The following is a 27,280-nucleotide window of genomic DNA, read 5'->3' on the forward strand; positions in this document are numbered from 1 at the left end:
AGTATTTATCAGTTTTATTGACCATATATTTATCAGTAAGTTATTGTTTACAAGGTTTAAAGGGACAAAGGTAACTATTCCTAGGAAAACAACAGTGAATGAAGAGAAATAAAAGCAGGTAAACATGTGTCAAACCTGGACAGAGTATAACATTCCCATTCTCAAACATGCTGACAGACTTGAGTCTATTAAAGGGCTTCCACCATACTTTAAAGTCACGATTCTGGTTTTATTTATCTTTACTGTTTGCAGTTACAGTACTCCAAACATTTCAGAATCAAAATCCCATACAGGCTCATGGGAATCCATCATCATCATCCTCTGCCATTTCTTTTGCAAACTCCAGGTCTTGCTGTTCCCGTTCTCGCCGCTCCTGTAAGGCAGACGGGCATTTGAAAGTCTGTACAACACTATCATGCAAATTCATTTGAAAAAAAAAAGCAGCTTTTATGTATATAGCGCTATAGATCTGTATCATGTATCGTACTAATGTTTAAAAAAAACCTCCAATACAATTAATTACTTGGAAGTGAACGACTCCTGTTAAGTAAGCACAGCTGGGTTGTGTACAGGAAGATCCCAAAAGCAGCTAAAAAGACTAGTCTCCTTTGGTGGAGTTGGATTAAGGAGTTGGCGAGGACAGAGAGTTCCCTGCTCTTCTTCAACCAGTGCCATGAGATCTTTAAAATTTATCTGAATCACTGGAACAAGAAAATGGGACGTTGACTCAATGTCCCATCTGAAGGATGGGACCTCCAGCAAGCAGCACTCTCTAAGGATTGCATTGGGCTGTTTGTCACTGTTATAAGCTCAAGTCTTGAAGCAGGAGCTGAACCCAGAACCTCTTGATGCAAAAGTGCTATGTCACTGAGATTCCAAAATTAATGGGCCTCCATCACCTTTCCCAATAGGAATTTATCCAGTCCTTTTTTAAAACCTTACCATGGTTTTCTATTCCGTAATTCCATTATCCTATTTTAACTTAACAATTCCTTAAAGCTCCTAATTTCATTTGACACCCTTAACTTTAAATCGTGTTCTTGATTCTGTGCCACCAGAAGAACTTTCCTGAATCCATATTCTCCACGGCCGTGAAAATCTAGACAAACTCAACTATGTCTCATTCAGTGACATGCCAGGGAACACAAAACTTTATGCGTAATTTCCCTCAAGTTCAGGAGTTAACGTCATAGCCACCGTTTATATCCCCACCAATAATTCTACACCTAATAACACTGAACACCCAAATTAAATACATTAATCCAGATTTGGCCTTATCAAGGTCGGAACAAACTTCAACATCAGCCTCAGTCTTACAAGTTAGAACCTTGAGCTGTACGTCCAATATTCTACTTGTTTTCTTTACTGCCCATGAAACTCATTTTAACAATTTAACCAACAAACTTCCTAGATCTCACTCCTGCTCTGTCACCTGAAGCAGGTCACAGAATGGCTACAGCACAGAAGAAAAACCATTCGGCCAGTCATATCCATACGGGCTCTCTAAGAGTCCCACCCCCTGTCTTTTCCCCATAGCCGTGCAAATTTTTCTCTTCAGATAATTAACCAATCCCCTTCTGAAAGCCACAATTGAATGTGCCACCACCATACTCTCAGGCAGTGCATTCCAGGCGATCATTTAATCTGCATTCCACATCTGTGCTTCTAACTTATTTCATCACTTTGACCATATTATTTTGAACTCCATCTGCTACCTCTATGCCCATTTACCTAGCTTGACAAATCTCCTTAAGTGATCACACATTATCATACTAGTCCCTGCATCCAATTTGGTGGCATCCACAAACGTAGACACCCTGGAAATACTCTGTCCTCTAATTTATATATAAAAAAACATAAAAGCAGTAATCCCAACACTGATCCCCAACCAATGGCACCTCTCCACACTCTACCAACTTTGCAGTCTACAGATACACATCAACACAGCCTATTACTCTGGCATCTATCCCATGGGAATACATGGGAATCAGTCTGTTGCATACATGCCGTCCCAAAATCTAGGCAGATAACATCCACTGCCTGATCTTCACCCAACAGACCTGTAACCTCCTCAAAGAAATTCACTGAATTGGTCAAACATTACCTTCTGAAGCAGCCTCTCTGATCAGTCCTTCCAGGTGATCTATTCTGCTGCCCGCCCCCCCCCATCATCAAAGCATCAAACACTTTCCCCATAATCACATTTGTTACTTTCATCAATGGAAACCTCACCTCGGCTGACTCCAGGTCTTTGTTGTATGACTTAGGTGGGAATCGCATTGCCTGTAAAGCAGAGGCAGACAATTGAGATTTCTTGGGGTTAGAAATTATAAGTTCTAAATAAGAAGTCCTTTTTTATATTCCGATACAATAGAATTGCCTTCAGGGACATCCTATTAGCTCTGGAGACAGAATACTGAACTGTGATAGTTTGTCAAACCTGAATGCTTTCCATCGCAGAGCTCTACTGGCTCTAAAATGGGTTAGTACATTGAGCACTTTATGGCTACAGAGTTTTTGACTCACTTCAAAGAGAAGTGAAAGTCAATAATCCCAGCGCAGCCACACACATGTGGCACTGGGCCAGACAATGCTAGCCTTCAAATAAGACAATATTTATAGAAAATGGCATCAATTGTTGGAAAATAATCTTGCCACATAATCCTTTTGTTGAATAGGAATATTTTTGTGAACTATACATCAGAAGCTAAAGAATAAAGGCAGTTGCTAGAGAATCAGATTCTACCAAACCCATATAAACTGCACCACTTGAATGGGTTCCTCGCTCATAGTTCATTCCTCATCGGGAACAGCAGAATAGTGGTTATATTACTGGACTAGACATCCAGAGGCGGAGACATGAGTTCAAATCCCACCACGGCAGCTGGGAAATTTAAATTCAGGTAATTAAATAAATCTGGAATTTAAAAAAAGAGCTGGTATCAGTAATGGTGACCATTAACCTTGTCGTTAACACACCTGGTTCACGAATGTCCTTTAGGGAAGGAAACTGCCATCCTTACCCAGTCTGGCTTATATGTGACTCCAGGCTCACAGCAATGTGGTTGACTCTTCACTGTTCTTGGAAATGGCCTAGCAAGCTGCTCAGCTGTCAACAAGGTGGCTCACCACCACCTTCTCAAGGGCAATTAGGGATGGGCAATAAATGCTGGCCTTGCCAGCGACACCCACATCCCATGAATGAAAAAGTTGCTTTCACTCCCTCACAAACACTGCACAACCAGACAGGGTAGTAGAAAGAATGTGAAAGAGCAAGTGCTGCTGAGAAAAGCATTTGGTCTACGTGACTATCGACCCAGTCATCTGAATGAGATCAGCTAAGCAATATAATCCAACCTTAAGCTTAAAAAAAGGTTGAATTATGTATCACTCCAATCTGAAAACTATGGGACCAGAGATAATTCACCAATGCCAGTCTTAGTTGTTTGTTTCTTATCCAAAAATTAAACTCAATCAACTATGAAAACAGCCAGTTGTGTTTCTTACTTTGACAGACATGTTGTGGATATCCAGACAGAAGGAGATTCTCTGGTGGAATGCCAGCTGAGGCTCCCGTGTGCCATAAATGTCGATGGTCTCTTTGGACTGGACATATCCTCTTTCATGGTTAATACTGGCTTCAATCACTCCATCGCGAATGGCCTGGATAAAAAAAAAAAGAACGTTTCTCCCTTCCTCTCACTGGATACTGATCGGACGACTTTCTTCCTGCTTAATCCGAGGCCACTCAAAACAAGGTTCTTGGCACTCTGGCAGAGAGCCCCTCCAAATACTCCCCACATCAGAATTTCTCCTCCACCTCAGTTCAGTCTACCTGCCGAGACCCCCAGTGCTGTGCTTATTCTAATCACTACCTGCTCCAGGATTTTTAAAGCAAGAGTTGACTGCTTGGGCAGCAAAGCACTGAGTCGCAACAACTCAGCTGCCATAGCCAATGTACAGGGAAAACAGGCAAAGTGTAGCCGAGCCCCTGCTTATGCTGACTTCTTCAGTGATTAAATTCCACTTCATCTGATGTTCAAGACCTCATAGGTCACCAGATGAAAACCACCACTGTGCCAATCACATTTTTCAAACGTTATTTTAATTTTCCCATCGCTCCTTCTCGGGTTTTAGTATCACATTCCATTTTCCAACTAGGAGGTCGATGGGCATTTGTACCTGGGAGCTAGGTGTTGCTAAGACTGACCCAGGGAAGCTATTCCCCAACCCACAGGGAAGTACTATCCCCTTGAAATCTGGACTTCATATATCTGGACTTCATAGCACACTGGCCTTCCACCCACCACATTATAAATCGATCATAAAGTCAACATTGGTTTGAGAAAAATGATAAAACTCAATATTTTTATTGGAAAGTTAAAAATACAAAATGTAAAGCAAGTACGCCAGCCTGAAATATTAATCTATACCTTTCAGATGCTGACTAATATGCTGTGCGCTCGCGGTACTTATTGTTTTTAATTTTAGAATTCTGACAGCCTCTCCTATTCAAGTTACCTTGGCAACTATAAACTCAGCATCTTCAGGGCTGTCCAGTTGCAGTTTCTGTGCGATGTCAGTGAGAGAGATGCGGGAGTATGATAAGCTAATCATCCTTACACCTGTAGGAGAATAAAAGAGATTTTAAAAACTGAAGAATCAAATATTTAATTTTTAGATATTACACTTATATAGCAAGCATTCACAAAACATACCAAAGATATCAGGGCTTTTTATTTTATGAGGGCAGTGGACTAAACAGAGGAAGGCAATCTTATTATGAGAATCATTGTAATAAATAGTTCTGTAGCTCACTCTAGGAACGCATGCATTTGTTTTCGGCCTGTTCCTGTACTCCACCTCCCCCCCCCCCCCCCCCCCCCCCCCAAGTTCTGGACTCTTGCCCTCCCAGTCTACTGCTTCCCTCTCTCAGGTTCGCAATGTGCCACTGGCCTCTCCAGTTCCCGGTCTGCTCCTGTCCTTTCTCTAATATTTGGATATTTTAAAATACTGTGCCAATTCTGCAAGGCGATCCTTCCTTAAAAGCCACATTGTTGAAAGAAAAGATGCCAGTTTCTATCCTTGTGCTGCAGTGACAGTGCATAAAATACACATGTATTAAAGTCCATTTTTTTTTACATTCTGGGCAATATGTCACCTTGTCTCCTGAAAAAGCAGAACATTAATTTGCTGACTGTCACACCTGCTGCTGCTCACTAATACAGGAAGGAATAGGTGACCAGAAATCAAATCTTAAGTAAATTTTTAAGTAAGGATAGGGATCCAACGTCAGACAACATTTTAATATGAAAGAGAGAGAAAACAGTAATAAAGCAAAAGCCCAATAGAGGGGAACAGAAGCTCGAGAGTCAATTACCAGCCTGAACCATTATATAAATACAAGCTAATTCTTTCTAACCTTGAGACCTCATTATAAAACTGGTAAACTACGTGATGTTCTGTCATGTGCTGCTGTTTGAAGGTAGGGTTTCAATACAGTTGAAATGTTGACTGCCTTATACACCAGTCATTTATTTTTTGCACTGCAAAACAGAGGGGCTTGTCTTATACTGGGTCACCTTAAATGTGAGTGTATAACTGACACCCTCTTCCATGCTGACAGTGCACCGTAAGCCTCAGATACACACTACTGCACTAATGTGAATTTTCCATTTCGCACACCATTGGTAATTGTGTTCTCTGAGTGAAATTGCCACTGTAATGCCAAATTAGAGTAGCTGTGCTGTGGTCTCTCATCCACCAGGATCTGGGCTTATATAACTAGCAATACCTTTAAATTACTTATTGAAACCTTATATCAATCAGATGGAGCAAATGGGCAGTGATGACGAAGACTCATGCATTTTCTGCTGTTTACACATGTGCCCTTTCCAGCTTTGGGGTCACTGGGTAGTGGGTAGAAACAGGAACAGGAACACGGACTATTTTTCTCTCTCCCAACTCAGGAACATTGAAGTCAACTGTTGTTTCCTTACTCCAACCCTAGCTGAGATCAGCATGGACTGAGAATCAAACCAGATCATATTTTGTGGTTTGTGTGGCTCAGTACCACACTATACAGAACATCTACTTACTGAGTCAGTAGGGAGCTCAACAGCTGACTCGACTCCTAGAAGTGCAAGCAGAATTGCTAGAAAGTGTGTACACAAAACATGAACCAGAATATGGAATTCCCAAATTAGGTCAATCAAGATTTGCTGCCCTGGGAGCAGGTGAAATAAATGAACTGACAGCAGATGAAAAGCTGCAATGGTTAATATTTCAAGACCGTATTCTGACCTGTTTTGATGACGTTGTGTCGCAGGCGGATGATCAGAGTGTAGGTGCCGTCAGTCTGAAACTTTTCTCCAAACTGCTCTAAAACCTGGTTAAACTTGGCCAAGTTCCCAGTTCGCACAGCTAGTGGTGGGGGGTGGAAGACAGAAATGTGAAGCTATTTGCCCTTATCGAGAACAGTGTGAGTACAGCTTGTTCAGGACAAATGGTAAATGATTTCATTTTAAATGCAATAGATTTTAAACAGAATTAAAATATAAGCAGCTCAAGGAAAAGATCCTATTAAACTATGGCAACTGCAGTATACAGAAAGAAAAGAGAGCAAACCTTTCTTTGCAAAACACCAAAGCAAATTCAATGAACAGCACAAAAGAATTATCTTAAGACCCAATAAAACAAATTAAAATTACTGCCAGTCATTACAATAATATAATTGCATTTCTAAGATCAAAACTTTAAATTTAGCATTTCTGAAATTTGATGGCGTGTGCTTGTGGCACCCAGTGTGCCAGCATCATATGCTTCTAGCACGAGGCAGTTTAAAACTTCCACATGGTGCCTAAGCTTTTTGTCTTTGTGGGCTCAGTTAAGTACCATGGAACCGCAGGGGGTACAAAGTTTAAATCTATGTTCTCATAAATTTGCTTGCATCTTAAGTTGATGATAGTGACAGTGTTCTGATGTACCATTTATCCGCCAGGGAGGTAACATCAGTAAAACCGCCCTAAACGCACCAAGGCTCCAGAGACAGCACCTTCCAAACCCGTGACCTCTACCACCTCGAAGGACAAGAGCAGCAGATGCATGGGAACATCACCACCTGCAAGTTCCCATCCAAGTCGCACACCATCCTGACTTGGAACTATATCGCCGTTCCTTCACTGTCACTGGATCAAAATCCTGGAACTCCCTTCCTAACAGCACTGTGGGTGTACCTAGCTCACATGGACTGCAGCGGTTCAAGAAGGCAGCTCACCACCACCTTCTCAAGAGCAATTAGGGATGGGCAATAAATGCTGGCATAGCCAGTGACGCCCACATCCCATGAATGAATAAAAAAAAACACCAGATCAGCAAAATTCAAATGAGACAAATCAACTAATAAAAAAGTCGCACAAATAGGACACAATTTCTATGCTTTGAGGCTGAATTTCCAGGGCTGCAGGTAGTCGCAGGTTCAACATCTTGTTTTATTCTGTCCCAATAGTGCATTCTACCCTGAACCTCCGATCAGTCTCCAGAAGAGACATTCCTGTGGTGCCTGAGTGCTTCCACCAAATTAGGGACAGTTTGTCCTGAAGGGAGATGTTGCAGAGCACAGCGGGACTGGTGGTCTGAAGTGCATTTGTTTCAATGCGAGAAGTATAACAGGTAAGGCAGATGAACTTAGAGCTTGGATTAGTACTTGGAACTATGATGTTGTTGCTATTACAGAGACTTGGTTGAGGGATTGGCAGCTAAATGTTCCAGGATTTAGAAGCTTCAGGCAGGATAGAGGGGGATGTAAAAGAGGTGGGGGAGTTGCATTACTTGTTACGGAGAATATCACAGCTGTACTGTGGGAGGACACCTCGGAGGGGTCGTGCAGCGAGGCAATATGGGTGGAGCTCAGGAATAGGAAGGGTGCAGTCACGATGTTGGGGGTTTTCTACAGGCCTCCCAACAGCCAGCGGGAGGTAGAGGAGCAGATATGTAGACAGATTTTGGAAAGATGTAAAGGTAACAGGGTTGTAGTGGTGGGTGATTTTAACTTCCCCTATATTGACTGGGACTCACTTAGTGCTAGGGGCTTGGATGGGGCAGAATTTGTAAGCAGCATCCAGGAGGGCTTCTTGAAACAATATGTAGATAGTCCAACTAGGGATGGGGCCGTACTGGACCTGGTATTGGGGAATGAGCCCGGCCAGGTGGTCGAAGTTTCAGTAGGGGAGCATTTCGGGAACAGTGACCATAATTCCATAAATTTTAAGGAACTTGTGGATAAGGATAAGAGTAGTCCTCCGGTGAGGGTGCTAAATTGGGGGAAGGCTAATTATAATAATATTAGGCAGGAACTGAAGAATTTAGATTGGGGGCGGCTGATTGAGGGTAAATCAACATCTGACATGTGGGAGGAGTCTTTCAAACGTCATTTGATTAGATCCAGGACCAGCACGTTCCTGTGAGGAAGAAGGATAAGTTTGGCAAGTTTCGGGAACCTTGGATAACACGGGATATTGAGAGCCTAGTTCAAAAGAAAAAGGAAGCATTCGTAAGGGCTGGAAGGCTAGGAACAGACGAATCCCTGGAGGAATATAAAGACAGTAGGAAGGAACTTAAGCAAGGAGTCAGGAGGGCTAAAAGGGGTCATGAAAAGTCATTGGCAAACAGGATTAATTAAAATCCCAAGGCTTTTTATACGCATATAAAGAGCAAGAGGGTAACTAGGGAAAGGGTTGGCCCACTCAAGGACAGAGAAGGGAATCTATGTGTGGAGCCAGAGGAAATGGGCGAGGTACTAAATGAGTACTTTGCATCAGTATTCACCAAAGAGAAGGACTTGGTGGATGATGAGCCTAGGGAAGGGAGTGTAGATAGTCTCAGTCATCTCATTATCAAAAAGGAGGTGGTGTTGGGTGTCCTGCAAAGCATTAAAGTAGATAAGTCCCCAGGGCCTGATGGGATCTACCCCAGAATACTGAGGGAGGCAAGGGAAGAAATTGCTGGGGCCTTGACAGAAATCTTTGCATCCTCATTGGCTACAGGTGAGGTCCCAGAGGACTGGAGAATAGCCAATGTTGTTCCTTTGTTTAAGAAGGGTAGCAAGGATAATCCAGGAAATTATAGACTGGTGAGATTTACGTCAGTGGTAGGGAAATTATTAGACAGGATTTACTCCCTTTTGGAAACAAACGAACTTATTAGTGAGAGGCAGCATGGTTTTGTGAAGGGGAGGTCGTGTCTCACTAATTTGATTGAGTTTTTTGAGGAAGTGACAAAGATGATTGATGAAGGAAGGGCAGTGGATGTTATCTATATGGACTTCAGTAAAGCCTTTGACAAGGTCACTCATGGCAGACTGGTACAAAAGGTGAAGTCACATGGGATCAGGGGTGAGCTGGCAAGATGGATACAGAACTGGCTCGGTCATAGAAGACAGAGGGTAGCAGTGGAAGGGTGGTTTTCTGAATGGAGGGATGTGACTAGTGGTGTTCCGCAGGGATCAGTGCTGGGACCTTTGCTCTTTGTAGTATATATAAATGATTTGGAGGAAAATGTAGCTGGTCTGATTAGTAAGTTTGCGGACGACACAAAGGTTGGTGGAGTTGCGGATAGTGATGAGGATTGTCAGAGGATACAACAGGATATAGATCGGTTGGAGACTTGGGCAGAGAAATGGCAGATGAAGTTTAATCCGGACAAATGTGAGGTAATGCATTTTGGAAGGTCTAATGCAGGTGGGAGGTATACAGTAAATGGCAGAACCCTTAGGAGTATTGACAGGCAGAGAGATCTGGGCATACAGGTCCACAGGTCACTGAAAGGGGCAACACAGGTGGATAAGGGAGTCAAGAAGGCATATGGCATGCTTGCCTTCATCGGTCGGGGCATAGAGTATAAAAATTGGCAAGTCATGCTGCAGCTGTACAGAACCTTAGTTAGGCCACACTTAGAATATTGCGTGCAATTCTGGTCGCCACACTACCAGAAGGACGTGGAGGCTTTGGAGAGGGTACAGAAGAGGTTTACCAGGATGTTGCCTGGTCTGGAGGGCATTAGCTATGAGGAGAGGTTGGATAAACTCGGATTGTTTTCACTGGAACGACGGAGGTGGAGGGGCGACATGATAGGGGTTTACAAAGTTATGAGCGGCATGGACAGAGTGGATAGTCAGAAGCTTTTTCCCAGGGTGGAAGAGTCAGTTACTAGAGGGCATAGGTTTAAGGTGCGAGGGGCAAAGTTTACAGGGGATGTGCGAGGCAAGTTCTTTACACAGAGGGTGGTGAGTGCCTGGAACTTGCTGCCGGGGGAGGTGGTGGAAGCAGGTACGATAGCGACGTTTAAGAGGCATCTTGACAAATGCATGAATAGGATGGGAATAGAGGGATACGGACCCCGGAAGTGCAGAAGGTTTTAGTTTAGGCAGGCATCAAGATCGGCGCAGGCTTGGAAGGCCGAATGGCCTGTTCCTGTTCTGTACTATTTTTTGTTTGTTCTTCACATTCAGTGTGATCTTGATTGAGGCTGCTCTAAATCATCTCACGTCTGGCCAAAAATTTGACCTCGGCTGATTTCAAAACCACAGAAGACAGAGATACTAAAGCATTGTGCCTACAGCTCCATGTTTTAGTAATGGAAAAACTGTTGTAATTTTAACAAAACAGCAGATAGCCAAGTTCTGTGTTGCTAATAGTGCACAGGGCCTAAAATGAAGCTTATGGAAGTTTATGAAATCAGGAGCACACTCAACTTCAACTCACAGGATTAGATCAAAATAATCATACTGAGTTAATCGCGCCAAAGCTCTTGCAACAGCACCTTCGAAACCTGCGATCTCTACCACCTAGAAGGACAAAGGCAGCAGACGCATGGGAACAGCATCACCTGCAGGTTCTCCTCCAAGTCACTCACCATCCTGACTTGGAACTATATCGCTGTTCCTGGGTGGCTTGTTTTTCGGCCAGTGCAGACACAATGGGCCAAATGGCTTCTTTCTGTGCCGTTCCTTCACTGTCGCCAGGTCGATATCCTGGAACTCCCTAACAGCACTGTGGGTGTACCAACACCACGTGGACAGCAACGGTTCAAAGGCGGTCACCACCACCTTCTCAAGGGCAATTGGGGATGGGCAACGAATGCTGGCTTTGCCAGCGAAGCCCACATCCCAAGAATGAATTTTTAAAAAGCATAAGTTTTGAACATAAACTGCAACTGTTGGTACCATACATTGACTGTCTCAAACGACAAAACATAGAGTTATTAAAGTCATAGTCATTGCGGCACAGGAGGAGGCCACTCGGCCCATCGAGTCGATACCAACAACAAAATTAATTGCTAATTTAATTTGCCTTAATGCTGAATTCCACATCTTTGCAGTGTGGCTAAACTACTACCAAGAATGAATACTTCCTCCTTACAGTATTGCATTATGCAATATTGTGAAAAGTTGCAAAAAAAAAGTGGTTTAAGATGGCTGAAGAGGTGAAACAATTTACTTCAACTAAATGGCACTGTCAGTTAGGTTGTAAATAAGTGCATTGGTGATACATTATTGTTGCATACAAGGCAATCTTCACCTCCCTAACTCACAAGCAAGTTTCACAGTAATCAGTTTCCTAGGGAAGAAAACCTGAAATCTGCTTTAAAATTAAAATGTCGAGCTGCCTTCTACTGACCCTGAGTGAGCAGGAAGTACGGCATCAGGGACCGCTTGAGCGATGGTTGTCGGAACTGTAGCCTGTCTGGGATCTCACCCAATAGTAACTCCACCACAATCAGCAACTTATGAACCTAGTAATGAAATACACATTCCTCATAAAATTATTTCTGTTAACAAATTTATGCAGCCACCAGTATATTTAAGAGGAATAATATTTAAGGGAGTATTTTTTAAAATTACAACGTTAAGATATAATTTTTTTTTAAACAAAGCTGCAAGTTTTTGGCTCACTGTTTGCTTGAAGCCAACTGCGGTGTGCTGTGGTGCCTTTCGCAGAGCATTAGTCAGGGTTCTTCGTGCTTCTGAGTATTCTAACTGAATTGCTTTAATGCGACCTGAAAGCAACAAATGGAATTTATTTTTAAATCATAAAAACTTACTTGGAAAGACCAATAATATCCAAATCAGCATGTTTAAAGTGTGCAGTTACAGAAAAGATTTCAGCAGAGCAAACAAATTATTCATGGACTGATGTTTTGCTGGAACTCAAAACATCTCTGTCACAGCCATTGGGAAGTTGTGTACAGCATAATGCACGATAGTAATACAGGAGTATTCACCAGCATCGAGAGTGATGGAAAATCTGCCAACATGGACAGTAATTACTGGTAGCACTTCAAAAACTGTGACTCATTCACAAGAAGAGAAAAGGCTGTGTCGTGACTGGGAAATAATTGAATTGGTATTTCAAAAGATGCAATATCTCACAAATGTCTTTATATTGCTTACATTCCCAAATGATTGAACAGCCGTGACTCAGTAGGTAGCATTCTCACCTCTGAGTCAGAAGCTTGTGGGTTCATGTTTTACTCCAGAAACTTGAGCACAAAAATCAGGGCTGACACTCCAGGGCAGTACTGAGGGACAGCCACACTATCGGAGGTGCTATCTTTTGGATGAGACATTAAACCAAAGCCTCCCAGGTGGATGTATAAGATCCCGTGGCACTCTCTCAACGAAGAGCAGGTTTTTTTTTATTTGTTCGGGGAATGTGGGTGTCACTGGCTAGGCCAGCATTTATTGACCATCTCTACTTGCCCTTGAGATGGTGGTGGTGAGCTGCCTTCTTGAACTGCTGCAATCCTTGGGGTGTGGGTACACCAACAACGCTGTTAGGAAGGGAGTTCCAGGATTAGACCCAGCGACAGTGAAGGAATGGCAATATAGTTCCAAGTCAGGATAGTGTGTGGCTTGGAGGGGAACTTGCTGGTGGTGGTGTTCCCAAGCATCTGCTGCCTTTGTCCTTCCACGTGGTAGAGTTCGCAGGTTGGGAAGGTGGTGTGCTCTGGAGCCTTGGTGAGTTGCTGCAGTGCATCTTGTAGATGGTACACACTGCTGCCACTGTGCATTGGTGGCAGAGGGAGTGAATGTTGAAGGTGGTGGATGAGGCGCCAATCAAACGGGCTGCTTTGTCCTGGATGGTGCCGAGCTTCTTGGGAGTTGTTGGAGCTGCACCTATCCAGGCAACTGGTGAATATTCTATCACACTCCTGGCCAGCGACACCCACATCCCATGAAACGAATTTAAAAAAACTCCTGACTTGTGCCCTGTAGATGGTGGACAGGCATTGAGGAGACAGGAGGCGAGTTACTTGCTGCAGAATTCCCAGTCTCTGACCTGCTCTTATAGCCACATCATTTATGTGGCTGGTCCATTTAAGTTTCTGATCAATGGTGACCCCCAGGATGTTGATAGTGGAGGATTCAGCGATTATAATTCCACTGAACGTCAAGGGGAGATGGTTAGATTCTCTCCCGTTTCGAAATGGTCATTGTCTGGCACTTGTGTGGCGTGAATGTTACCTGCCACTTATCAGCCCAAGCCTGGATGTTGCCCAACTCTTGCTGCATATAGGCATGGGCTGCATCAGTATCTGAGGAGTCACGAATGGTGCTGAACATTGTGCAATCAGCGAACATCCCCACTTCTGACCTTATGATGGAGGGAAGGTCATTGATAAAGCAGCTGAAGATGGTTGGGCCTAGGTCACTACCCTGAGGAACCCCTGCAGTGACAGCCTGCGACTGAGCTGATTGACCTCCACTAACCACAACCATCTTCCTTTGTGCTAGGTATGACTCCAACCAGCGGAGAGTTTTCCCCGATTCCCATTGACTTCAGTTTTGCTAGGGCTCCTTGATGCCATACTCAATCAAATGCTGCCTTGATGTCAAGGGCAGTCACTCTCACCTCACCCCTGGAGTTCAGCTCTTTTGTCCATGTTTGGACCAAGACTAATGAGGTCTGGAGCTGAATGGCCCTGGCAGAACCCAAACTAAGCATCAGTGAGGTCATTGCTTAGCAAGTGCCGCTCGATAGCATTGTCGATGACCCCTTCCATCACTTTGCTGATGATCAGGAGTGGACTGATAGGGCAGTAATTGGCCGGGTTGGATTTGTGAAATCACGTGGACTAGGTATCCTGGTCAATACTTATCCCTCAATCAACATCACTAAAAAAGATCATTATCACATCGTTGTTTGTGGAAGCTTGCTGTGTGCAAATTGGCTGCCGCGCTTCCTACATTGCAACAGTGACTACACTTCAAACGTACTTTCATTGGCTGTCAAGTGCTTTGGGATATTCTGAGGTTGTGAAAGGCAAAATATAAATGCAAGTCTTTCTTGTAAAAGGGCACAACTGTCTAGCATTTACTTCATGTTGCAAGATTGGACTGAGCCTTACCAGTGTAATAAAGATATCTTGCCCACTCATTGTTATTAGCCTGCTCTGGGAAAATGGATTTGGAGACAAGCTTCTCGGCCTGATCATACAGGTTATACTGCAGGTAGTTTCTCAATAACAGGTTCAGCAGAGTGGCCTGACCGTCAGCATCGTGGCGCAGGGTGGCTGTCCTCAAACGTGCATGCAAGAAACTTAGGAAAAACAGATTAATTATTCACAAAGTTTTAAAACTACACTGAGGGCCAGAGTGAAGATACTCACCACTCTGGTCTTCCATAGTACAGTACATATAAGCATCTATTTTTATTTTAATCCCTTCCACTGATAGCACCAATTCCTACTGGGGTTTGCATCCACAGTCACCAATAGGCTTCCAGACCTTCAGCCAATGCTCACTTAGGTACTGAGTATCAGAGGACTAACCCATCATGGAGATACAGTGGGTTATAGCCAGAGGGTTTTTTCTTTTGTATTCGCTCATGGGATGTGGGCATCGCTGTTAAGGTCAGCATTTATTGCCCATCATTAATTGCCGCTGACCACCACCTGCGCCAGGGCAGTTATGGAAGGCCCACATCACATGAATGAATAGAAAAAAACTCCCTGAAACCTTGCCTGGACAGCCAGTTTCCACATGTCAGCCTGAGCAGCTGGCTCTGTTTCCCCTCAAGGATATCTCAGCCAAGGAGAGGATGTAAATTAAACTCATGGGGACAATACCACGGGTGACAGCATACAGTTGAGTCCTGAATAACTGGGCTGTATTCACTGGAAAGGAGAACATGAAGGAGGTAAAAGTGTTCCAAGATTACGAAAGGGTCTGAGAGAGTAAATAGTGAAAGATTTCCCCTGGTCTGTGAATCTACAGCAAGTGGCTATGGGTTTAGGATTGGTATTAAAAGTACAAGAGCAGAAGGTTAGAAGAATCTTACTCTCACAAAGAGTTACTATGAAATGCATTATGTTCAGTGGCTACTGAAGGCAAATTGATCATTTAATTAAACACTTAAGGGAAAATATTAAATTCTGCAACACTTCAAGGCCAATTTCTGCAGCAATCCCACCAAACTCTGAAGCAAATCTGCCAGTATTTTGGGACATTTTAGTCTTATTATTTTTTTAGGGTATCCATCATCTTCAGCGCCTGCCACACACCTAACTCCTTTGCCACTAATTCCTCCCTCCACAACCCCTCATAAGCTGAAACACACCATCTGTATTCTTAGTGTTCAGTGTGACCCCGAGCTGAGTTTTAAACCCCACAGCCTATCCATCACCATGCCTATTTACTTCCACCTCTGCAACACTTCTACTACATTTACTTTGGGGATACTATTTGGAACAAAAAGGGGAAAACTTAGCAGGATAAATATACTCACACTTCAGGATCACTGATCTCTGGAGGCTCTGATCAAAAGGCACAGGGAAACGGAATTTTATTAGCTAACTCTGATGTTGAACCTGCACCTACATAATAGCCCAAATGGACTTGTGCTGATATTTCTATAATTCTAAGTACATACATTTACTTTAAGCAGGTGGCAACCAGCAGTGGGACTATGTCTAAATTTTTCCTCCTCGTCTCGTGGAATGAGCTCCAGCTGTGGCACTCCCAACTACTAGATCGGCAAATGCAGCACAGGGATTAAACCTGGACCGTTGCGGGTCGCCATTGGCTTAGTACCCATCATCTGAGAGCAAATGTAGTAACTTTTGCTGATGGCTGTATCGAGATGTACCAATCCCCAAAACATTCCTGCATTTTCATTATTGTCATATCCTTAACTGTAATGTTAACAAATCTTTACTATTGTGTTCAAAGGTATAAAGTGAAACAACTTTCTTACCTTCTGACTGCATCGAGCTTATTTAGGAACTCATACACACGAGCGTGGTAATAATAGCACTTAGCTGCAACCAAGTCTAAAGCCCGCCGATTCTGAGCAGCGATCTTTTGCATCAGATCATCTGAGCATTTCTGTGCCTGTATTAGAAAAAAAGAAAATGCCATGAGCATTGGGTTTTCTTTAGTACCAACTTTCACTCTATTCTGAAGGTGCTATATCCTACTAGAGCCTTCCAATGTCACTTGCAAGTCAGTATTCTTCAAATGCAAGGGTAAACAGTAGCGACCATCTTCAACCACTGCAGCTTTCACAGCTGAAACTGACCTGAAATCACTGCACTCTTCCAATTCTGGCCTCTTGCCATCCCAGTGTTTCACTGCTCCAATGGCAACTGTGCCTTCAGTTGCCTAGAGCCTGAGCTCTGGAATATCCTTCCTAACCCTCTCCACCCCCCTCTCCTCCTTTAGGTCGCTCCATAAAACCTGCCTCTTTGACCAAACTTTTGGACACCTGTTTCAATAGGTTTTTATGTGGCTCGGTATCTGATGTTATCAGATAACGCTCCTGTGAGTCATCTTGGTATGTTTTTACCATGTTAAAGTTGCTATATAAATGCAAGTTGTTTTCACTTGACATCTACGTACACACTCTTTCCAACAGGAGCAATGGACAATGTTTCGTGACAGTGGGAATCCCTGGATGACTACCCCTGCCTTGTCAAGGGCACTGAGGTCAAACGTAGTCTGGCAATTGCTGTCCTGACTGAGATCAGTTAACTCAATAAAGACTTTGAATCCAGCCAGGTGCTCCCTGGTCTGGGACCTATGGTTTAATGCTACACCAAGTGGTGCCTTTATCCATCAGGCCTCTGGGGAAGCTGAAATGTCACCTTTTTCACAACTAGCCCCTGACTAAAACTTTAACTGTCACCAAATTTATTTTTAAATACTGACCACATTTAAAATCCAGGCTGAGAAACTGAAGCAGATGCTGGACTAGAAGCTGCCAAAAGACAATGCTCCAATGTTTTGTTCTCATCAACATGGGAGCGTCAGAGCTCAGAAGACAAAATGCATCAAGCGTACACCAGGAATAGGATAAAGCTCCTTCCACTGTTTTCCAGCCTTTACAGTAACTCTCACCTCAAAAGTGAGAAACTTTCTAACCTAGTTGAACTTTTCATTTGCTTGGGACTTCTCTGAGTGACACTGTGGCCTGGATTTGGCAGTGGCATGCTGCTGACCTTGAAAAAGGCTTCCCACAAAGATCTAGAGATGGTTGTGGTGTGGATTTTCTCCTATCCTGACATTAATTTGAATCTGGTGCCGTGTCAAAGAGATCTCCAGGCATCCAGCAACAGCGATGTCATCAAGCAGGATAAGCACCCAATCACAATGAAATATTCTCACAGACAGCAAACCAGGAAGTAAAAACCATTGATTATCTTGCATTTTTTTAAATTATCATTTACAGAGAGCAAAATAAATGATTCGGGCATACAAATGATTTATCATAAACAAACCTCAAAAAAAAAATTAAAAGTATGTGAAATTCTTATCAGAATGGAGAAATGTGACACTCCACAAATATAATAGTTTTTTCAGGGCTAGAGAAGGTTTTCAGCAGTAATTAAGAACTTAGTACGTTATTAAAAACCCAATTACAAACCCAGTTCCACCTCATTCAACAAGGTGTAACTTTTTCAAGGATTTTTACAGCATGACTAATAGCATAAAAGGGCAAGTTCTCATCAGTTCAGTGATTTCCAATTGATTGCAGTCTGCGGGGACTTCAACAGGGCAAACTGAGGAAAAAGCGTAGAATCACTGACAGTAATTTCTGGATTTCCACATTTAACAGCGCACATGCAGACTCCAGAAGTTGCTGTCCATTCCAGAGAAGTAATGATGGCAAAGACTGACAGTTTCACTATATTTACTAGCACAAAATCCTGGCCTGTGAATTTAGCGTCAAACTGAGGCAAAACTAGTGCAAGTTAAGACTGGCCACTTTTATTTTCATTTAGAATTTTTAAAGCTATCAGATTCAAATTAAACTACCAAAGGAAACAGAGATTTTAAATTCTCTGCATTGCAAGTTGCTAACTTTCTATTATTTTCTAATTGCAAAATTGTAATTTATGCACTTTATTCATGCAAATGTGGAGTCAGTTTCAAAAATCCCTTAATGCAAGAAGTATGTTTTGGCGCTCAATGTATTCATTGATCAATCAGACTATATACTCAATTACCTGGTCAAATTAGCCAACCACAGAATAACTGTCAACTAGGTGTCAGCTCTGACTCAGTGACAGCACTCTCACATCTGAGTCAATAGACCATTCGTTCAAGTCCCACTCCAGAGACTTGAGCTAAAGGTTTGCATAGGAAACCCGACCCGAGGCCAAATGCCAGACACGGAAGTCCGACCCGACCCTAACCTGACACATGATGTCGGGTCCCATCGGGGTCGGGTCGGGTAGCCGGCCTTTACCCACGTACTGTTGTAAAGGCCTGCTACCCGGCCCGCTCCCGACGGGACCCGGCAATATGCGTCAGGTCAGGTCAGACTTCTGGGTCCGGCATTTGGGGTCAGGTCAGGTTTCCTATGCAGACCTCATCTCCATGTAAGTACCCTGTGCAGAGCTCTAACTTGAGCACGTTTTCCAGGCTGACTCTTCAATGCAGAACTGAGGGAGTACTACACTGTCAGAAGTGCAGTCTTTCGGATGAGACGTTAAACAGAGGTTCTACCAGTTCAGGTGGGAATAAAAGATCCCACTGCACTATTGAAGAGCAGGGAAGTTCTCTTATTGACCTGGCTAGTATATATTCCTCAACCATCGCCAATAAACCACATTGTCCAGTCATCGATTGCATTGATGTTTGTGAAACTTTTTTATCTACAAAGTAGCTGTCATATTTCCCTACAAAACAGTAACTGCACTTCAAATGCAATTCGTTGACTGTGCTCGAATTTGGTTCACCCAGAGGACGTGAAAGGCAATATATACATGCAAGTGCTTATTTTCTTTAACTGCTACAAAAGTTATAAAGTCATTAAACTAATTTTTAAGCAATTTACAAATTAGCGGGACTTGTGTTACTGTTCATCTAAAGTTTTACAGCTTAAAAGTTTCTACTGGGTGACTATCTCTGCAGTTGAAACTCACTCACCTCAGTGTATCGTTTGTTGTTTGTCAAGTAAATGACTAGTAAAAGCTGAAGATAGGCCTCTGCCTCAGGTAAAAGAGGTACCGAGGCTGCCTTCCCTGTTCGAGGGCGAAACTGCACCTCTCCTTCTGTATCCATGGGCTAAAAGAGAACGATACTTAAAAAATAGAATTGTTTTCATTGTCACATAATGCATTATGCTGTCTTCAGAGCAGTCACTTTTATTCGACCAGTTAAAATGTACAGGCTATGCAAGCCTCCCGAAACTCTTTGGGTGATTTAAGGCTCCACATGGTACTGCTTTTCTGTATTGTACACCTTGCGGGTGAAGCCAATAATATGTTAGAATGCTAACATCCACCTTCCAGAGAAAGATGAGGTGACCAGTTCATCTGCATTGGCTCACATGGACGAGGTCGTCTAAGTTCTGGAAACATTGCTAATTATAAGCATATAGATTTTATTCAATAGCTTAGCTATTTAATGCATGTTAACTTGTCAGCTATCTAAGAAGTTGGATCCTAAATTATTCTTATTTACATCAATCTCAGACTGCTGATTTCACAGTGGTGCAGTGGCTAGCACCGTAGCCTCACAGCACCAGCGACCCGGGTTCAGTTCTGGGTACTGCCTGTGTGGAGTTTGCAAGTTCTCCCTGTGACGGCGTGGGTTTCCTCCGGGTGCTCCGGTTTCCTACCACATGCCAAAGACTTGCGGGTTGACAGGTAAATTGGCCATTGTAAATTGCCCCTAGTGTAGGTAGTAGGGGAATTGTGAGGATGAGAGAGGGAATATGGGATTAATGTTGGGTTAGTATAAATGGGTGGTTGATGATCGGCACAGACTCGGTGGGCTGAAGGACCTGTTTCAGTGCTGTATCTCTCTATGACTCTATAACTGTAAATTCAGCAGTTAATGACTTAACTAAACTGCCTTTGTAAAATTCTATTTCATCAACCCAAACTACTAGTTATTTTAATACTATCAATATTTACATCTATAGCTCTAAAGTTAATAAGTGATTGTTAATTCATGCCTTTGATAACCAGCAAGAAAGTTATTTCAATGAGCGTGTAGATCCAGACAGGAGGCTGGTGTTGCAAATGTTAGTATAATCTAAACCATTTAATGCAAGACAGCTTGGCGAATCAAATTTAGGCACCATTAACTCCTAGGCATAGACTGAATGGCAAACCCCAGATAATTCCTTTTCAATAAGTTAAGATGAACGAGTTAAGGATTTCTTTTTTGGAAACTACAGAAATCAAGAATAGGGGGATAGGGAGGGTACACAAAAGATCAGCTCTAATCTTATCGAATGGTAGAACAGGCTCAAAGGGCTGAAAGGCCTACTTCTGCTCCTATTTCTAATAATTCATCTGACGGCCTTAATGAATTCCTCGTTCAACTGAATAATCGCCTCTGATTCACACATTAACACCCAGTAAATTATTTCTATAACATTTAGTGCTCAACACTAACCTCCTCGAGAAAAGCCAGCAGGAAATCCCGCGTTGAAGTGTTTGACACGAAGAAGCCATTGATGGCCTTGTAAAGGACAGTGGGGTTCAATCTGCGGCATGTTGAAGGAAGTGCTCGCAGAGCCCGCAGAACAAACCGTGGCTCTTTACTCGATACAGCTTTCTCAATCTGCTTCACGTGTTCTTTAATATCTGGAGGAAAAATAAAGAATGTTTTGAAGACGATCTGTTTTAAACTAACAGGAATTGCATCAGTATCCTTGTTGTTTCCTACCACCTAGTTCCAGTACACTAGTGACATCATTGAGAATTTCCCACCCATTCCCAATTGCATCTTACAAACACACTCCAGAGATTTCAACGGGAGACGTAATTTTACAAAGGAATCATACTTGCTTCCTGTAACATTTTTCCCATCGTAGTTTGTTGATAAGATCCCTATTGTTGCAATGCACTATGAGCAACTCCACGAGAGATCTAACACACTGCACAGATTCCTAATACATGAATATTTGAATTTAGAAACAGCTGTAAAGATTGCAAACAAGACTTTTGAATTTAACTAGTTTTCTAGAAATCACTGAAGTTCAAAGAAGCTGTCTATCTTATGATTTCACTGCCATTAAAACATATACCAAATTAAAAATTCTCATCCTCAAATCTAAATCCCTTTGTAACCTTGTCCCCACCCACCAAACTCGATAACGTCATCCAGTCCTACAACCAGCCCCACGCTTCTTTTTCCTCTTATGCATCCTCCCATGCCTTTGCCCCAACAATGGCATCTATGCATCTAACTGACTGAGTTCCAAACTCTGAAATTCTCCCCCAAAACCCCTCAGCTTCATTGTCTCCATGAGCCCCTTAAAACCAATCTGTATGACCAAGCTTTTGGTCAACCTTCCTAATATCTCCTTCTTCGACTTGGTGTCCATTTTCTTGAACATGCCTCTGAAGCACCTTGGGCATTTCTTTTTTACACTAAAGGCTCTATATAAATGTGAGTTGTTACTGATGGGAACGGGATTATTTCCACTGCTCTTTCTCCACAGACCTTATACAAACATAAAATGAGGTGAAAAATATCTCCTGTACATTGTCACTACTGAAAAATCATGCCTGGTGATATTATTAATGGAGTAATGTAGTATTGATAGAAATTATAGATATAGTGTACTTGTTATAGGCATTAGACGAACAACCCAGAGGTCATGAGATCAAATGCCACTGTGGCAAGTGCAAAACAGAAGTCACCAAATCTAGTAATTTGTCAGCTGTTGTAACCTGCAACGAGGATGAGACATTTACTGCATTCATATGAGGCTGTGGCCAAGAAAACTCGCTGGATTATCATGAAATTCCAACTGGCTGACTAAGAGAACTTGATCTGGCCTATAAACACCAGTCACATAGAGATTTGATTCTGAATGGCCTCTGAACATAGGAATTGCTAGATGCAAAAAGACCAAGGTCCATCTGACATGATGATAATGGAGCTGTTGACGAAGCAAACAATGTCAAGCAATTAGTCTACAACAGACCCAGACATGATGTAAAGAAACCCCCATTGGTGGAGGGCTCTGAGAACTATGGCCCAAAATCAGCCGTTCCACCCAAGCAAGCTACACTTAACACTTCACGTCTCAAAATACTCATAACATCCCAAAATGTTATTTTCGGAAATAAACCCATCTAATTTGGCCGACTGAGTGGGTAGATCAGAAGTGTCCTAACCACTACACTTGGCAATACAAGTTGTCTTGCCATACAGAATTGTTATACTCTGCTAACATACAAAAATCACAGGGTAACTATGCCAGTCACAAAAAGCTGCAGGTTTCACAACACATCTATCACTTGCAACATTCACTCTTTGGTCTCTGAACAACTACACAGCCAAACATAAAACACAATGAAATACAGCAATAAGTAACAATCAAAAACAAACAGTAGCAGGCAGACATACCAAGCACTAATAGATTTGCAGGCTGATGCTTCTGCAACTTTAGCACTTTGCTGGGTCACTAGGCTGGGATCCCTTATCTAAAAATCTGTTGGGAAGATCAATACAAAAATTGCAATGGTTCAAGGCGGTGGCCCATCACCTTCTCGGGGCAACTAGAAAAAGGCAATAAACACGGCCTTGCCAGCATCGCCCACAGTACAAATAAAAAACCCACCCGCACCATGCCTTTTTGTCACACCATTTGTTTCAGCTACCAATAATCCGCCAAATTGAACACTTACAACAGAGCACTTATTTTTAAAGTATAAGGAAGTGTTACATTTACATTAACAAATAAATCACACAGCTCTGTTAACCTCACTGTCAATGTCTTTTTTCTAAATGCCCATCCTTCTCCTCCTCATCAGTGTATAATGTAGAACATATACAATGACAGGGAAAAAAGGTGAGCACTTCCATCATTCTTGAACTTAGATTATAAACTGGCATTAAATCATTACAAACACCAAGTCTTTAGGGTGAACAAGCCCGTACAGCTATATAGAGCACATCAGAAGTGAGCTTAGAGCCACTGTAGCTATAACTTTTGTAAAGAAAATTTGAATAAAGTACATCCAATTAAACATGTATACATTAGAAAATAACAGGCATGCTGAAATGACTTCAAGGCTGTAACGTAACCTCAGGATTCAGTTGAAATGGCAGTAAAGCAATGATAGCCAGCTTGCTCCATGCAAGTTACATTTGATGACAACCACATTGTAAGATTGGGGCAGGTTTCTCAAATGATAATCTTCATCTGATTGCCAAGAAATAAATCAGCGCCTATTAAAAATTGTTTTAAACTGTTGACTTTTGGATAAAACGTTAAACCAAACTTGAAAATTAACAGTTCAGGTCTGTGTCCCTTCAGCAGAACTTAAATTCTCATGCGTTCTGATGAAAGATCACCATCCTGAAACGTTAACAGTGTTTCTCTCTCCACAGATGCTGCCAGACCTGCTAAGTATTTCCAGCATTTTCTGTTTTTATTTCAGATTTCCAGCATCCGCAGCATTTTGCTTTTGCATTGCTATAGAAATGTAAGTTTTTTTGTTCTTGTCATGATCAGCTCCTATTTCCTGTCCTTAAAGCCTTCAAATTACACTACAGTGGAATCTATTCACATTATGTTATACATGCATAGAGTTCTAGTGACAACATCAGACAACAAAATACCAACAGCTGGGCCACTCCACGCAATTGATTAGTGATTTGGATACTAAATGTTGACTGACTGATAATCTGCAGATGATCAATTGCCACAATCAATGCAATTTTATAATATTTTTAAGAATTCACAGCTCCAGGGACCCGGGTTCGATTCTGGGTACTGCCTGTGCGGAGTTTGCAAGTTCTCCCTGTGACCGCGTGGGTTTTCGCCAGGTGCTCCGGTTTCCTCCCACAGCCAAAGACTTGCAGGTTGATAGGTAAATTGGCCATTGTAAATTGCCCCTAGTGTAGGTAGGTGGTAGGGAATATGGGATTGCTGTACGGTTAGTATAAATGGGTGGTTGTTGGTCAGCACAGAATCAGTGGGCTGAAGAGCCTATTTCAGTGCAGTATCTCTATATAAATAAATAAAACAATAAAATATACAGTGCAATTTACTTGAGGCCACGATTAGAGACGCGCAGATATCACAAAGGGTTATAGGGCTAGAGGAGGTTAGAGATAGGGAACAGTGAGGCCTTGGAGGGATCTGAAAACCAGAAGCCAATATAGCTCAGGGAGCATAGGGGTAATGTGCGAACAGGAGTTGGTGTGAGTTAGGACACGAACAGGACACAAGTATTTAGACAATTAGGTGTATAAATCAGCTCTCTGCATACACTCCCACTACTTTCATCCATTTACTGCCCATTCCTATTTGCCCTTGAGAAGTGGGTGGTGAGCCATGTTCTTGAGTACAACTGAATGGCTTGCTAGGCCATTTCAGTGGGCAGTTAAGAGTCAACCACATTGCTGTGAGTCTGGAGTCACAAGCAGGCCAGACCTGGTAAGAATGTCAGATTTCCTTCCCTAAAGGACATTAGTGAACCTGATGGATTTTTATGACAATTCAGCAGTTTCATGATCACCATGACTGATTAATATTTATTCCAGATTTATTTAATTAATTGAATTTAAATTCCCCAGCTGCCATTGTGGGATTTGAACTCACATCTCTAGATTATTAGTCCAGGCCTCTGATTTACTACTCCAGTAAGATAACCAGTTCTTTTGGGCCTCCTTATCTCGAGAGACAATGGATACGCGCCTGGAGGTGGTCAGTGGTTTGTGAAGCAGCGCCTGGAGTGGCTATAAAGGCCAATTCTGGAGTGACAGGCTCTTCCACAGGTGCTGCAGAGAAATTTGTTTGTTGGGGCTGTTGCACAGTTGGCTCTCCCCTTGCGCCTCTGTCTTTTTTCCTGCCAACTACTAAGTCTCTTCGACTCGCCACAATTTAGCCCTGTCTTTATGGCTGCCCGCCAGCTCTGGCGAATGCTGGCAACTGACTCCCACGACTTGTGATCAATGTCACACGATTTCATGTCGCGTTTGCAGACGTCTTTATAACGGAGACATGGACGGCCGGTGGGTCTGATACCAGTGGCGAGCTCGCTGTACAATGTGTCTTTGGGGATCCTGCCATCTTCCATGCGGCTGACATGGCCAAGATAACCAGTATGCTACCATTTATATGTATGAGTTACAATTTTCTTCAGATCAGACCCAGCTCTCTAGCACTATCTTCACTATTTATACAGGACATTTTAATTAATGTTAAGTTTTTACATTACTTAATCATTTTCATTAAATATATTAATCAACCATATTTATCAGATTCATCCAGTTCTGTGTCTCTGGTTCCATTAGTTATATTGGATATTTTATATTACATTAGTTTATATTAATTTTTGGAACATTGATTATAATATTTTATCCTCCAAGGGGATCAGATTCATTTTTGCCCCTTACGCCCCTGACTGAACATTGTATTACCCCAGAGTATGAGACATTCAAGTTCTGATGAAAGGTCACAGACCTGAAACGTTAACTCTGCTTCTCTCTCCACAGATGCTGCCAGACCTGCTGAGTACTTCCAGCACTTGCTGTTTTGATATTATATATTATGTAACATTCAAGTTCTATTTTCTAATAATGATGCATAATTTCTGTTATTGCCAGGGTGATCAGATCCACCTCTTCTGCCCCATAACCCCCACTGTTTATCTGAGATATTTGACTTTAGATGAGTGTGTTCAAGTTGCACCGATTGTGATATTTTACCCTCCAGGGTGATCAGATCCAGCTCTCTGCCCCTAACCCCCACTGTTTATCTAGGATAGTTTACTTTAGTGTGTTTAAAGTTACACTGATTGTAATATTTTACCCTCCAGGGTGATGAGATCCAGCTCTCTGCCCCTAACCCCCCACTGTTTATCTGGGTTATTTGACTTTAGTGGGTTTAAAGTTACACTGATTGTAATATTTTACCCTCCAGGGTGATGAGATCCAGCTCTCTGCCCCTAACCCCCACTGTTTATCTGGGTTATTTGACTTTAGTGGGTTTAAAGTTACACTGATTGTAATATTTTACCCTCCAGGGTGATGAGATCCGTGTAACTTTCAGCCCCATTTCCTGAACATGTTACCACCCCAATGTTTCTATCAGTGAGGTTATGTTCTATAATGATGATCGATTTGTATTTGATGTGCAAGAGTGATCTTCCCCCAGCCCCAGGGATACTGTATCTGGGAGAATGTGTTTAAAGTTAAACTGATTGTGGTATTTTACCCTCCAGGGTGATGAGATCCAGCTCTCTGCCCCTAACCCCCACTGATTATCTGGGTTATTTGACTTTAGTGGGTTTAAGTTACACTGATTGTGGTATTTTACCCTCCAGGGTGATGAGATCCAGCTCCTTCTGACTCTTCTCGCCGCCGCTCTCCGGCTGCTCGCTCTCGGGCTCGGCGGACACGTCCTTCATCTCCACATCGGGGGCCGGGGGCGCGGCGGCGAGCTTGGCCTTGTCCGGGCCCGGGTCCTTGGCCTCCTTGGGCTTGTGCTTCCCCGCCGTGTCCTTCATCCCGGAGCGGGGCCGAGAGCCGGGGATGGGGATGGGAAGGAGGGCGGCCGCGGCAGGGCGGGCCGGTGTTGAGCTGCGGTCTCTCTCTCTCTCTCTCTCTTTGCTCCGCCGGGGTTCAGCGCTCTCTCTCTGCGGCTCCCTGGCTCTCTATCTCTCCGCCGCCGCCACGATGACTGAGCATAAACCGCGAGTAGGCCGCGCCGCACTGGCCGCCGGGAAGCCGCCAGCCACTCACAATCAACCGCCGCATCATCCTTCGCAGCCCCGCAGCATCGAGCGCAGACTCGACCATCAT

The 27,280-nt window shown here is 43.0% G+C and overlaps 1 protein-coding gene and 1 long non-coding RNA gene across 3 annotated transcripts in view; one reads left to right on the forward strand and one right to left on the reverse strand.

Moving 5' to 3' along the window:
• The window catches only part of LOC137348165 (uncharacterized), a 29,860-nt gene extending 13,570 nt beyond the window's left edge, over window positions 1-16,290 (forward strand). The window contains exons 3-4 of one of the 2 annotated variants that reach the window (XR_010969082.1): window positions 7,001-7,671; window positions 15,945-16,290. This is a non-coding gene — a long non-coding RNA (uncharacterized lncRNA). The remainder of the gene's footprint in view (window positions 1-7,000; window positions 7,672-15,944) is intronic. The other variant, XR_010969083.1, reaches the window with a different exon arrangement.
• psmd3 (proteasome 26S subunit, non-ATPase 3) lies at window positions 1-27,200 on the reverse strand. Its single transcript, XM_068013457.1, has 12 exons — window positions 26,796-27,200; window positions 20,909-21,099; window positions 19,430-19,567; window positions 16,254-16,390; window positions 14,407-14,597; window positions 11,951-12,054; window positions 11,676-11,790; window positions 6,304-6,423; window positions 4,522-4,625; window positions 3,508-3,663; window positions 2,233-2,283; window positions 1-373 (listed from the first exon to the last, which is right to left on the reverse strand). Exons 1-12 carry the CDS (start codon window positions 26,983-26,985, stop codon window positions 296-298), a joined length of 1,575 nt encoding a protein of 524 aa, XP_067869558.1. The 5' UTR covers window positions 26,986-27,200; the 3' UTR covers window positions 1-295.
• Between the last annotated feature and the right edge of the window lie 80 nt (window positions 27,201-27,280).

This window comes from Heterodontus francisci, chromosome 33, assembly GCF_036365525.1.
Source record: "Heterodontus francisci isolate sHetFra1 chromosome 33, sHetFra1.hap1, whole genome shotgun sequence".
NCBI classification, from domain to species: Eukaryota; Metazoa; Chordata; class Chondrichthyes; order Heterodontiformes; family Heterodontidae; genus Heterodontus; species Heterodontus francisci.